This window comes from Eurytemora carolleeae, unplaced genomic scaffold (genome assembly GCF_000591075.1).
Source record: "Eurytemora carolleeae unplaced genomic scaffold, Eaff_2.0 scaffold507, whole genome shotgun sequence".
Lineage (NCBI taxonomy): Eukaryota > Metazoa > Arthropoda > Copepoda > Calanoida > Temoridae > Eurytemora > Eurytemora carolleeae.
The window spans coordinates 143,973-159,353 of record NW_019396911.1 but is presented as its reverse complement, the minus strand read 5'-3'; the positions used below and the strand labels follow the sequence as shown (position 1 = coordinate 159,353).

The 15,381-nt window shown below is 32.3% G+C and overlaps 1 protein-coding gene across 1 annotated transcript in view; it reads left to right on the top strand.

Moving 5' to 3' along the window:
- Positions 1 to 298: 298 nt before the first annotated feature.
- LOC111710006 (uncharacterized) overlaps positions 299 to 15,381 on the top strand; it is a 35,717-nt gene continuing 20,634 nt past the window's right edge. Inside the window, exons 1-3 of the mRNA XM_023484002.1 lie at positions 299 to 577; positions 5,558 to 5,749; positions 8,020 to 8,080. Coding sequence (XP_023339770.1) covers positions 537 to 577; positions 5,558 to 5,749; positions 8,020 to 8,080 — 294 coding nt within the window. The 5' untranslated portion in view covers positions 299 to 536. The remainder of the gene's footprint in view (positions 578 to 5,557; positions 5,750 to 8,019; positions 8,081 to 15,381) is intronic.

Here is a 15,381-nt window from a genome sequence, read left to right as displayed (position 1 = left end):
CTCTATATTCCAGAATATTCTCTATATTCTAAAATCTGAATGAAAGTATGATTTTCATATTTTATATGTTTATTCATCTTATTGCAAAATTTATCAACGTTGTTTGAATTCATTTAATTCTGCAAAGTTTTATTGCAAAATATTACAAATATTGCAAAAGTTATCTGGTTGCAAACATATTGTTTATATTACATAGTCCTGGCAGAATGACTTATTAATTAATGTAAAAACAATTTCAGTTAAAATTAAAACATCAAAGAAAAAAAACACTTCACATCAAAATTGTTTGCGACATTTTTTATACTTATTTCTTGCAATGCGTGAAGCTGGACCAGTTTGTTTGAATCTTGTATAAATCAGCTGTTATGAATGACGACCTGAGATATTGGTTTGTGAGTGGAGGACGACCTGTCCCTCCTCTAAAGTAAGCATCTAGGGCCGGGATGAGGCTACAGGGAGGCCAGAGGCTCCAGTGAGTGCTAAGCTGTGGAGTAGCAAGCTCGGCTAAGGGGGGTAACACCTTCTATAGATATATAATGGCCGGGGGGACACAGCAGTACACACAACATTATAAAAGGTAGAAATACAGCTTCGTGTACAGTTTATGTACCGTCCGCCATCTTGGATTTATATTTTAAATATAAAACACATAATATAATTATTCACTGCTGGATATTATATACAATAATATAGATCTATATTCAATATATACATCAAATACACCAATCAACACGTACAATCAAATATAATTAATATGATATTACAAATAGATTCACATTCTATAAACTGTACTTCATGGCAGTACTGCGAGATTAAACTTTATAAAATTGAAGTATAGTCCTACAGTATATACTTTATTATACAATTTTATAAACTGTACACTTGCTTACATTGTACCAGATAGAAACAATATACATTTGTACTTTAATCTTAAATATGTACAATTCATGAATATAAAAACAATATTACATATAGTATACTCCTGTCAAAGAACGCTATAAAAAAAATTTATTAATAGTAATGAATAGTAATTTCTCAATAAAGGAATTGAGTTTTTGTCACAAACTCTACTTTTCTAATCTCTATATCTTTGCTATCCAATGTCGTAGACCTTTTATATTTCAAAATATGAATTCTGTTAGACCAAATAATCTAAATTTGAAATATCAAAGGTTTACATCATCAGATTGTAAATATAAAGGGATTAGACAATTTGAGTTTGTGACAAAAACTCAATTCCTTTGCCATATATTTTCTAATCCTTATATCCAATTGCAACATGTTGTTTAAGACCTTTGATTTTTTAAAATATAAAGTTGCGAAAGTTTGAAATATTATAAATAGTTTTAACCTTCGGGTTGCAAAGATATAGGGATTAACAAATTAGAGTTTCAGCTGAGTAATCATGGTTCTGCTGGTATTTATAACGATTGCTTTATCATTTGTAATGATTTGTCTCTTATTTGTCATGAATTATGTCCTAGGTAGATCAATCTGTCAATATATAACATTCGATATATCTCACATTTTCACCTGTTTTTCTAGCAGTGTGTGATTTGCAAAAATATTGGACTAGAGGGGGGAGGGGGTAGGTATAGAGCGGATTGTAGGGGTAGGACGGTATAGACTATAGACTATAGAGGGTATGGGTAGTAGGGTAGGGGGTAGGATAGAGGGTATTTAGTACGGTAGAGAGTAGAGTTAGAAGAGAAGGATGGTGATGGTAGGGAGGGGGATAGGAAGGAGTAGGGTAGAGTAGGGAGAGAAGGATGATAGGTGGGAGGTGGATAGGAGGGAGTAGGGTAGAGGGTAGAGTAGGGAGAGAAGGATGATAGGGGGAGGCGGATAGGCGGGAGTAGGGTAGAGGATAGAGTAGGGAGAGAAGGATGATAGGGGGAGGGGGATAGGAGGGAGTAGGGTAGAGAATAGAGTAGGGATAGAAAGCCGAACCAGTTTAAAAAAAATTCTTAGAAGTCTGAATCTATATAGGTAGGGGATAGGATAAAGCTTTGGGGCAGTCTAGTGAGAAAGATAAGAATTACATGGTGAGGAAAGTGGTTTTAGAATGACAGAGATTAGGGCAAAAAGTTTTGTAAAGTTATGATTCAAAACCAGGGTTGCCCATTTAACAAAAAATGAGAAATTAATGACGACCTAAAAATCGTTGAATATCACGATCTGATGATTAAATTTGGTCTTTTATCTTTTATATATTGTTTCAATGATAAACTAGGAGAAATTTAAATTAAAAAATCAGGTCAGTCGTCTCTGAAGACTTACCCTTTGTGGGGTAGGCTTGTATACAAGTAATATCAAATACACTATACAGTACACACACGTAGTATGGACAGTATAACCAGGGAATAAGACATTGTCGTCAATTATAATTAAGCTTGAATAACGACTATTGTAAACTTTAATCAAATTATATTCTTTGCATGAAAATTTGGCTTAGAGTGTTGACTTAAATATATAAATAATATTTTACATGTATATTAAACTTATTTTTAAGTAAATAATTAACAGTAAACATATGTACTCTCCTAGACTGTACAAATACTGAGATTCTTATGTACTGTATATTCCTACAGTACACGCCTTCGGTTCTCGTTATTACTCAATGACACACATACATGACGTTTCCGCCCCCAGGGTATAACTTATAAGATATAATTATCACCCCCCCCCCTTTTCCCTTCTTTTCGCCTCAGTATTGTATAGAATAATAAATTATATAAGAATACATTATACTTATCAAATTATCTATCTAATATCAACCGTATAGAATAATGTATTATAATATGAACTTTAACAAATAGCACATTTATTATGAACTAGCAGTAGTTTGAGAACCCTGCGTTGCCCAGGGGACTCAACTTGGAATCTCAAAACTAAGAACATTCTTGTGGTTCTTCCAAGTTCCCAATAAAAATTTGAGGCAAATCGGCCAAGGAGTTCCTGAGTTATGGAAGGACATCCAAACAAACAGAGATTACTACTTTACATATATAAATACACAATGCACATGCCAATTTAGGGTTTCAGTTTTTATTTCAAATCAAACTTTTGCACATTAAGAAATTGTGCATTTGCAGTTTTAGCAAGTCAAAAGCTGAGCTCTATGGATTAAAGAGATTGTTCACCTATCTGGTAATACTCAAAGTATCCAAAGGAATTGAGTTTTTTTCCCGCAAACTTAGATTTTCGAATCCCTATATCTTTGCAATCCAATGTATTGTAGACATTAGATATTTTAAACTATGAATCAAATAATCTAAGTTTGAAATTTCAAAGTTTTAAACCATCATGCTGCGCAGATATAGGGATTAGAAAATTTGAGTTTGTGGCAAAAACTCAATTCATTTTGAATGTTTAACCCCAGATTAATGTGTAGTTTCTGTCAAAATAACCATGCACTTTCTTTCTCAGTCTCGTTTTTATAAAGATTTTCTGTATTTGTTTAGGGCAGATGCGAATAAAGGGGGGGGGGGGTATTGGGGCTCATCCGATCCTGCTTGAATGATGGAAATCAATGATTTAGAGTGAGCGTGAGTCCCCAACCCCCCTGGACAAATTCCTTGATAAACCCCTAGTTATAAACACTGGTTGTACTTGTTAAAACAGAGTTAAAGAATTCAAGATAAAGGATGGATAATGTAACAACGACGACCTGATTTTCCATGATTAAATTGTTTTGTTTTCTCTATTTATTTCTTGTATTCCAGAACAGTATGGTTTAAGTCTCTGTAGTAAATGTTTTTGCTCCCTCCAAGATACAAACCTTACTAACCTGACATACTTCTTTTAACTCAGAGGAAACTTAACTTTTAGTCTATTTTAGAAAATAAATATCAATGGGTTTCCAGGGTTTTACTAGATAAATATAGAAACCCAATTAGCATTCGGTCATTAAAGGGACTGTACGCGTAATTTTAAGCAACCCTCGATGCAAAAATGACAAGGATTCACAAGTGTACCCTTACAAGCTTTGTCTGATAAATTATGAAATTGTTTAGGATTTTTAAAATATTTATTGTTTTCAAATTGGGACCAAAGTGACTTGGGCATTTTTTTGCAGGAAAACATACATGACTTATTAGAGTTAAACGCTTTTAAGCCTAGAAAAACGACAATATCCTCCACACTAGTGATCAGATAACTATGGCAATCTAGCATTGCCATCTTTGCATGGAGGGTCACTTATTATTAAATACCCGCAAAAAGGTGGAATATCTGGAATAGTTTATACTTAGTTATGACATGAGAGGCAGAAATTGTGCAGTGCAAACAGACCTTAATTAGTAATCAAATAACATAAAATACACTCAAGTACTGATCTATTGTCGTCTTCCTACTTCGCGGTTTCTGGTTCTCAACGTGTGTACTGTGTACTGTGTACTGTGTACACATAAATCATAATGTTTGAATTTCTTCTAACAATGAGGAGCTACGCAAATGTGGATCTAGAGAAAATCACTGTTGGAATACAATTAAAGAATCATTCTTAGATCTTTCAGCCTTTTCATCTGATTTAGACAAACTAAATCTTATTAGAGACATTTGAAATTATATAGGAGACATTCGAAATTATATAGGAAATATTCGAAATGATATCGGAAACATCCTGAATATTACGGAGACATCCAAATTTAGACCATGACAGGAGAGATGGGGGGCGGGGGGGGGGGAAGGTTGCATGAGTCTACGCAGGAATAATGACATCTCTGATGTATTATAAATGGAAATATTAGGGAAAATTAGGCAATGATATATTTTTGAAGAAAAAACTGAGCGGTTGAGAATTAGTCAAGACTACAGTAAAGAATAAGACTCAAGTTCAGAATAAAAAATGAGATTTTTTTCTTTAATTGAAAATTGATTTAACGTCTTAAATAATAATATTTAGGTGAATATTTTTTCCCTCAATCGCTGACTTTACGTTTTTACATATATTTGTTTGCCATGAAAATGTGAGTTTACGGCGGTTGATAAATATAAATATAAATATAAAGATATAATAACAAATAAGTAATTTTTACGGTTGGTTTTAAACAAAAGCAAAATTAAAAATTGCATTTCCAGCTGAAATGTAGTTCTAAAATTCAAATGTCTAGGGCTACTAAAAGGTTTAAGTGCAGTCTACATATGATGTATATCTTTAAAAAAACTGAGTTTTTTCTTGAATGACCAAAGAAGGACAAAGTAAAGNCTAACATTAATGTCTTCCCATTGGACTGAACTGCACGTAAAAAAAAGAAAAATTTGTTGTTGTTTAAAATACATGTTGAGGAGTGAGGACATATGATTTAACTCCCCTTCTCTTCCTTCCCCCTTCATTCCCTACCGTCCTTCTTCATACCCACGCCCCTTTTCCCTACCTTCTATCCCCCTACCCCCCCCCTTTCCCTACCCGCCAAAGCCTAAAAATTATCATTTTTAAACAACATAAAAACATCAACCAAAGTTTGCTGTAAAGTTTCTCAGTGAATAATTTTAGCAATCAATTTGAATTTTTAATTTTGATTTAAAAATTTTCTTAAATATTTTTATTTTTTAGTTGTCAACATGACACGCGGAACAAGCTGGGGAGTCGGCTGATTACCATCAAGAAGAGTCCCTTTAGGGGATTCTTCCAGAAGATGGGAACTAAGCTATCCTGCTCCTGTGGTCCCCTAAAGATCAAGGGGTACAGGTTTGATGACCCTTGGGCTACTAATACAAGATCTAAAAGGGACGGTCATCTTCTTAGGTAAGCTTAGCACGCCGGTCACTTTTAAACTACTGTTTTATCCAGTCCATCATAATCCACGTCAAACTAAAATAAATTCCACGTAACATTAAAACTTTTATATGTTTTCAATCAGAACTCTTCTTATTGAAGAAGTATTTTCTCATACTTGTACAGAAATTAAAACTATATGAGCTACGCAGTCACTAAGTCGTACCCGTGTAGTCGCAGCCGTAGTACATTTGAATTTCCGAGTAGGGTCAACCTTTCCGGTCCCAGTTTGTGCTGTACCTAGCTCTATGGACAGGACTAGCCGGTGCAAGAAGGTTGACGCGGTCAGACTTTATGCTTCATATAGGTTGAATTTACTTTTACTAAAGAAGCAGAGGTGCGTGCCTTCTTCTTCTCGCTAGTTAGCAGTGAACATCTCGTACAGGGTTAACCATAACGAATGAGACTTTAAAGACGCCCATTCTTGATTCCCCATAATTCAGGAAGCTTTTTGCCAAATCATCTATCAGTCTATCATTTAAGGCAAGGCAGGGGACAAATTCAGTCTTTAGATCGTTATATTTAAAGTTGTAGGTCGTCTTACAATTCTCATCTTTTGCGGATAACTCTGGACTTTCTCTGGTTGGTATTGGGGGCAAAATTGTAGTTTTAAGAAAGGGTTCATGTAAGCGGCAACAAATTAAAATATATTTGAAGACACTGTTGTTGTTTTGCTTTTTGCTACCCTGTTGTTAATTTGCTAATTGGAACCCTATTGTTAATTTGCTATTGGGAACTCTGTTGTCAATTTGCTTTTTGGAACCCTGTGGTTAGTTTGCTATTTGGGACACTCCTGTAAATTTTCGATTAGAAACCCTGTTTTCCAATTGCTATTTAAAAACTTTGTTGTCAATTTTTTTTATTTGAAACCTTGTTGTCAATTTTCTATTTGAAACCTTGTTGTCAATTTTTTTATTTGGAAATTTGTTGTCAATTTTCTATTTGAAACCTTGTTATCAATTTTCTATTTGAAACCTTTTTGTCAATTTTTTTATTTGGAACCTTGTTGTCAATTTTCTATTTTAAACCTTGTTGTCATTTTTTTTTATTTGAAACCCTGTTGTCATTTTTCTATTTGAAACCTTGTTGTCATTTTTTTTTATTTGGAACCTTGTTGTAAATTTACTATTTGGAAAACCTATGGTCAATTTTCTATCTGGAACCCTGTTTTTAACTTGCTATTTGGAACCCTGTTGTCAATTTGCTATTTAAAAACCTATGATCAATTTACTATTTGGAACCGTATTTTTTTATTTTGGTTTGTTTTTTTTTGAACCCTGTTTTCAATTTGCTATTTGGAACCCTGTTGTTAGTATGCTTAAATATATAATCCTTAAAATGTACAGGGCACATTAATAATTTAACAAATTCTAAAGAAAAATCTGGTTAATATCTGACCCTGTTTTAGAACAAGTAAAAACTTGTACGATTTTGAAACCACGTCTTATAGTTGAGCAAGAAGAATATTGAGAATTCTGAAGTTGAATGTATGAAGATCCCAGTAAGGATTTTGTGTATTTAAAAGGATTGAAAAATATTTTTTATCTTTTGAAAATCTTTGAAAATAAACAAAAATTATTATTGTGTTGAGAATTTTGAAGACTTTTTAAGATAAAACAAAACACATGCAAGTGTACAGTGTCCATTTATAAAATCAATGCATTTTTTGACACATGTATAAAGTTCTTAATACATAAATTAAATTGGATTTTTTGTTTTAACATTTTGATTTATAGTGTGATTCTTCAGAATAGTGTCTGAAAAGGGATAGATCAATCATAACTAATGCACCACTTTTAAACTTAATAATTAGCAAAGGAAATTTAGCCAAGGGCGGGGCCCTCCCTTTAAAATGACTTTTACCGAGTGCGGATGTCTGCTTCAGAGTAAGTGAAGGAAACTGTAAATGTAACAATTCCTTCCCTGTAACGTAATTTCTAGTGACCCTTCATACAAAGATGGCAATGCCCGATCACCCAACGGTTCCCTTAGAACTTTTATGATCTAGATATATCAATGTTCATAATTTTAAAAACTGATTTTTAATTGTATTTTCAATTGTGTTTTCTCTAAAAAAGTGGCTTGTGCATTTTTACTACAGGAGAACAATAAGAAAACAATAGAAATTAAACCCTTTAAACCCTTTAAACCATATTGACCAGATAATGGTTTCCGTTTTCAATTGGACATTGCCATTTTTGCATGTATGGTCACGGCCATTTATTGTATTTAAAATTTAGATTATGGGCTGAAGTTTTCCATGTAACAACAGGAGGATCAGGCTCCGTTAAATGGCAGCAGGTAAGATTTAAATTTTATAAAAGCTTTATAAAAAAATTCATCAATTTATGAAAACAATACTTGCAGACTCCACCCCCCTCCCCTCGGGCCCTCTTTTGAAATTTTGAAAATTATTTTAGTATTTTTAGCTGAGAAAACTGAAAATCCTTAAAAATGTCGGACAATGAGGTTCCTCGACCTAGCCTGTCCTAGCTGCAGGGCTAGGCTAGGAAGTTTTTAAGGTTTCAACAAATATGTAGAGTTAGAGAACACAGAAATGAAGTGCTGATTAATATTTCATTAGATCTATATTATTATGCAGCAGCCATTTTCTATACTTTGTATTATGGTCTTGTTAAACAACATCATTGAATTTCAAGTTTTATTAGACCTCCCCCCACCTCATGTAAAAAGTGAGTAAGATAAGGCTTGGAAAGAAAAATGAGAAAACATTGGATAAAAAGACATTTCTAGGGAATATTAATGAACAGATAAACGTGGCCAAGAACAAAGTGATAAACATTCTAAAAATTCAGAGCAAAGACGACAAGTTTAGATTCTAAATTTTATTATTCCGACATTTTTGGTTTCTTTTTGTCTTTACAACAGTTAGTATTTGCAGTTACATTTAAATCGTCATGAAAATTTTCTTCTTTCTTACCCCCCCCCACCCCCTTGCAGAGCACTCGACTCATATTAATTTACAAAATTTATTGTAAAATATCTTACATTAATATTATTCATTTATTCACTCCAAATATGAAAATTACTTTCTTTTGAATAGGAATCTGGAAGATTTAATGTTATATAAAGGAATTGAGTCTTTGCACCAAACTCAAATTTTATATACAGGATAAACCTTTGATATTTAAAACTTTTAATTTGATTCAAACTATTTGATGAAACAGAAGTTATAGTTTTAAATATCTAAGGTCTATGTCATTAGGTTGCAAAGATATATGGATAAGAAAATCAGAAGTTGTGGGCGGCAAAGCCTCAATTTCTTTATGAAGGATCCAACATAAACTGTTTTCAAAAGTTTGCTTTTTTCAAATTATGAAAAAATGTTCTCCAAAGAAGAAATATAAATAAATGACGAAACTAATAACTATCGCTTTAAAAAGATCCGTGAGCATTCCTTTTATTAGGGTTAAAATTTAATAGTTGGCATGGTGAAAAGAAAGCCCAATGCTAAAAAAAGAAAAATTATTATTTGTAACTTTATAAAAGTCCAAAAACCTCAGTTGATGTTGTTCTCTGACAAAACATAATTCTTGTTTTCCAGAAGTTGGATTTTTAACTATTAGATTTTCCTGGGGGGGGGGGGCACTGTCTTGAGACAAAAACTAGCAAGGCTCTTGTAAGTTTTATGGGAAAACGTGGGATTTGCTTTTTTTTCAATTCAAACAGAAGGAAAAGTAAACTAATTTACTTCAGATTTCCGTGCCAATTTATTTTTAAAGAAACAAAAGGATGACTTTTGCTTTAGCTAGCTTTTTAAAGCAAGAACCCAAAAATAAAAATAAAATCCTAAAACAAGATATTATTGAATTTGTTTTCACAAATATTTCAAAATTAAAAACTTTTAACAATATTGTGTTACCCTATAAATCTATGTACATAAAAAATATCTGAAATACTAACAAGTGTTTCTACAGAGAATCGGGAGGTGGTCGGTGGGTGGGAGGTTCTTCGTTTTCCTCCCCCGGACCCCCACCCCTCTTAAAAATGCAATTTATCCCCAAGATTTTTGTGACTTGATTTGAATATCAACAATGAAAAAAGAATAGAAGAAATATATTAATTTGTTTATAAATAAATAAACTTATACAATAGTTATTAATTGATTCATTTGCTATTTCATTGATTGATTGAATAATTGACTAGTAATTTCTATTCTATTCTATTCTATTTCAGGTTGACAAGATACTGGATGTAAGGTTGACCCAGCCAGGTAGATATTTTTTACATTTAAAGGGAGTGTACACGAACTTTCCACTGACCCTCCATTTTAAAAGTTACACGCCGATTCACTTCAACGGTACCTTTTTTAAATTTTTTACAGTTATAAAGTAATAAAGATATCGTTGTTTTTCCATCTTGAAAATATATAAATTCTGGCAGTTTTTCTTCCCTGGCTTTTTTGCAAATATTTGCAAGTTCTTTTCTAGAGAAACTGCAATTAAAAATAAGGATTTAGAACGATCAAACAAGAATATCTCCATCTTGTCTGCTGAGACAAATGCTTAAAGAGTACTGTTGTGAATTGGACATAAAAACTTGAGACATTTCAAATAACGCGGACAGTCCCTTTCTATTTATTTTTTTACAAAAAAACCACCAAAAACTAACTTTACACAATGTATTGAAATAGTATAGTTCAGTCAGAGTTAGGATTACATTGGTACCACAAACTAAACGGACTGCGCATATGCTCTACCTGGATAGGATAAGCAGGTCTAAAGTGTCCTGTCACGCCATGCTACAGTTTATGAAAGGGTTTTGACTGCTAAATAACGGCCACTTGTTGCATATTTTACCCATTCAGGGGTTAAGTTTTACAAGTTTTAAAGAAATACCCCAAATTTAACATGAAGCCTAACATTCATGAATTTAGTCTATTCTTGAAGATTTTATATTTCGTATTCAAAGGATAACATTAAATATCCCTGAATACAGATGTCTGTTGATTGGTCGTTTATTGTACTTGTCCACAATAGAAACTGCTGTGTAAAATCTAGCTCGCATCTCATAGGTTTCAATTGATCTCTGTTACCAATCTGTTATCCTCTTAGCTCTGACCATGGTACTATGGAAGAAGTAAAAGAACTGAAGTACACAAGAGAAAAGAAGAACTTATTTCAATTATTTTTTAATGTTTATTAAATGCGTCCTAAGATCATAACTACGCAACTCAATAACTATTTTCATTCCAAAACAATGTAAACACATAACATTGTTTTGAATGAAAATATAATGCCAAGATCTATTGTAGAATGTAGTATTCTCTGTTTTCTATATATTTTTCTTAAATTTAAAGCCTTTCTCAAGAATAAACAGTTTTCCATTAGTTTACAGGACTAAAAGTAGTTCTGGAGTTATTATATAGGACTAATAGTAGTCCTAGAGTAATTATATAGGCCTAATAATAGACCTGTAGTTATTATATAGGACTAATGGTAGTCCTTGAGTTGTTATATTGGACTTGTAGCAGTTCAGAGTTATTATATAGGACTAAAAGTAGTTCTAGAGTTGTTATATATGACTAATAGTAGTTCTAGAGGTGTTATATAGAACTAATAGTAGTTCTAGAGGTGTTATATAGAACTTATGGTATTCCTAGAGTTATATATAGGACTAATAGTAGTCCTAGAGTTATTATATAGGAATAATAGTAGTCCTAGAGTTATTATAATAAACAAATAAAAGTCCAAGATTTAACGGAATAATAGTAGACATATATATACATGGTTATTATACGAGACTAATATAATTTAGTTAAAAAGTTAATTTTGAAGTAAAATTTTTGATGGATAACACTAGACGAATCGGCTTAACCCTATTTACCCTGGTGGGGGGGAGGGGGGTAGGGTCAATTTGACCCTACCCCTGAGTCCTCAGAAATACTGCCTAAATGCCTTATTTTACCTTTACCTGCACCAGACTAAATCTATATTTAGACCTACTTCCAGTTGTTGGATTTCAACATTTTATTGCTCTTTATGAAGCCTATATCAAAAGCAACTATATTGCACAATTTTTGCAAAGAAATTTTGCGCAGACTTTTGCACAGACGCATTTAAAGGGAATTTGCACATTTTCAGTTTTTCTTTAATACATATTTAGGTTTTTAAAATTTTTGAAATGTTTTTGCAGATTGAATTTGCTGGGTCAAGGGCTTTTCAAAAATGTATAATTTGATGCAATTTGCGCAAATTTTTTGCACAAACTAGATTTTGCAATAAATATTTGGATATTTGCAATTTTGCTATTTTTTGCAGATTATTAAGGTAGAGGCCAAGGGCTTTCCAAAAACGTATCAAATGTTATAGATTTGTATCATAATGAGAAAACTAAGAGAAACCAGACGTCAGGGTGAATAGGGTTAACTAAAATGGTTGTGTCCAACGTCTAAAATCAAACCGCCAGAGGGTGAGGAACAGACTGAGCGCGTTAAGAGTAGATTAAGAATACAAAAGTTTGGACCTCAGATCTTAACGAATTAGAAAGATTATTGGGCAAAGTAAGAGTTTGCCACGTTTTTCATCTTAATTGGATCCTTTGAACCTTGCTAATAATAGGAAAATAATCTAGAACGAAATTATTTATCTATATACATATAGTCTGTGTACATATAGTCTGTGTGTATCTATCCAATAAACTTGAACACGGCTTAACCGAGCAGACCATGAAGAAGGGTTCGAAATTTACAAATTTTGCGTAGAAACAAATTTTGATATTTCTTTTGTAAATAAATGTGAAGGAAATATTTTAGTGAAATAGAGTATGAAGAATAAATGCCGATTGAAAAACTCGAAGCAAAAAGCGAAAATCTCGGAGCACCCTTTAATCTAGTTAATTTTTTTCTGTAGATTAAAGCATTTTTGTGAATTTTTTCTTAAGCTCAATTTATTTATTTTTAAAGACAAATTTTAAGTATATTCTACATTTGCTAAGACGAATTATGATAAAATTTTCAATGTTTTACAGATTAAATATTGTCACAAAATATCAGCGAAAATTATAGTAATGCTTTTTTGATCATTGGGTGAATTCGTAGGGTACAGAAAGATCGAAAGGCTGGTCTGTGTTTCGAAAAATCTAAACTAAAACTCACATTTAAATTTTATTTCGCCATTTAAAAAAAAAAACATTTTCTTTTTTAGCAGACCTTGAATAATTGGGCTATGATCATTGATCATGTGTCGGGCTTTCATAACTTTACTCTATGAAATTTGTGTGTGAGTGGAATTGGTGCCCCCCCCCCATAAACTAAAAAACTTTTTGTAGTTATGATAATTGTTTTTTGTTTACAAACAAAAATGGAGAGAGAAGGGGAGATCATTTTAAAAAAATCTGTAGTATTTATGAACTAGATTAAAAAATTAATTAATTTGATATCATCTATATAGTTATATTTATATAATATATAGACGGATATTAAACGATGTAGGATTCCAATATTATCTAGATATTGGACATGAATAGAGATAAATAGATATTGTAATAGAAAAAAAACTAAATAAAAATATTATCTTCCCTTATCATGGTTATCAAAAACAATACGAGAATGTGACAGTTAGATGCCTTTTAATTTGCACCAAATTGAAATTTAAAATTTGTAGGTTTTTAATAAAAAATCTGAGGGGAGGGGAATGATTTTATAATTCTAATTTGTTGAAAGGATATTTCTAAAGGCATGCGCATGATAAAGTAATTTACTAACACGTTGCTACTTTGTACTCTATCTTTTAAAGGGGTTGTAAGCGTAATTTTAAGTGACCCTCTATGCAAAGATGTCAATGCCCGATTCACAGCGCGGTACCCCTAAAAGCTTTGTCTGATCAAGTATGAATTTTATATCCAAGTTTATAATTTGGAAAACTTGATATTTTCGAATTGTGAATTTTCTTAAAATGTGAATTGCGCATTTCTAAAACTTTAGGAAAACATCACTTTTAAATATATTAAAGAGACAATATCTTCCACATTATTGATCAGATAAAGGTTTCCAGGGTGCCATTGTCAATCTAGCATTGAATTCTTTTAATAGAGGGTCACTTTAAATACATTTAGAGCCTTGTTAAGTTCTTTCCATCGAATGCTTGAAACTTAAAGTAGAATTGTAGAAATTAATAATAAATTAATCAATGCTAACCAGTTTTTAATTAATAATTGTTAAAAATTAATTGTATTCAATCATATTTATAATTAATTGCTTTATTTTCTAAGTTTGACATACTGCCCTAATATATCTTTTTCAGAAAAACAAAAAATCAAAGCCGAGTAATTAATTAAATTGGTCATCTTATATATAAATTTGGCTTGTCTGTCTGTTTGGGTGTCTGTTTTTTTGTATCCAATAAACGTCAAAACGGCTGAACCGATCGGGTCGAAATTTTTTTGTGGGACATCACGTGACCACAGGGAAGGGTTATGAATGATAAAAATTTAAAAAAATGTGTTTTAAAGGTTTTTAATTTTGTAAAAAATTTAAAGTTTCCCCCCCCCTCCCAACAATAACGTCAATTAATTCGCAGATTTTCCTGAAAAGAAGGAAAATTCTATTTTTTCTTGTCACTTCCTACAGTTATTTTTTTTTAAAAAGCGGCCATAAAATGTCCTTTTGACATTCATAAGATTTAAAAATGCAACATTAATATAGATAAAGCTAAGAAATTGCAGTGCTATTTTTTTTAGGGTTATAAACGTACTATTGTGTGAAAAAATTATCGAAATAAAAAACATTGTGTGAGGTTTCTGAAACACAACCAGTCTATAGAGTAGAAATGAAAATCTATATTATTTATATAATTAATAAACAGATAAGGATTTAGGATAACAAAATAATCGAAAAATAATCATAAAAATAGAATTATATCTTAATCTATGAGAGTGGAAAGAATTATTCCACTGTGGAGCAAAATCCTGTCCAGGTTTGATAGTCAGGGAGTCTTCACTGTCAAACTTATTTTAGTTTCCTGGAAAAGCTGAGATTCAATGCTTTTCTTGTCTGTTTGTGTTTTGTATGTCCGATCATAACTCATGAACCACAGTGGACTAAGCCAGTGGGGTCGGTCAAATAGGCCTAGGATTAGGCCGGGTACTGTAAAAAGTCTGAACGCGCCATGGGAGTTGTCAAAGTTAGCCCTCGCACGGGACTATGCCAAGAAAATAGACCCCTGTCGTATGTTAGTCCGGTTAGGGCGACGTACTGTACCATAGGATCGGGTCAGTACACGCTGTTATCTGGCAGGCGGGTACAAACTGGGCAGGTCCTGTTCGAATTCAAATTTACTACGGGGATAGAGTGGAACCTTTTGACCGATTACCTCAAATTTTTTTAAGGGAATTCGATAGAATTCCAAAAAAGTTCTGAGCTTAGATTTAAGAGTTTGTAGACCTATGGAGGGAAAGTTCTGAGCTTAGATTTAAGAGTTTGTAGACCTATGGAGGGAAAGTTCTGAGCTTAGATTAAAGAGTTTGTAGACCTATGGAGGGAAAGTTCTGAGCTTAGATTTAAGAGTTTGTAGACCTATGGAGGGAAAGTTCTGAGCTTAGANTTTATATTTTACCTGTCACGTTTTATATTTTACCTGTCA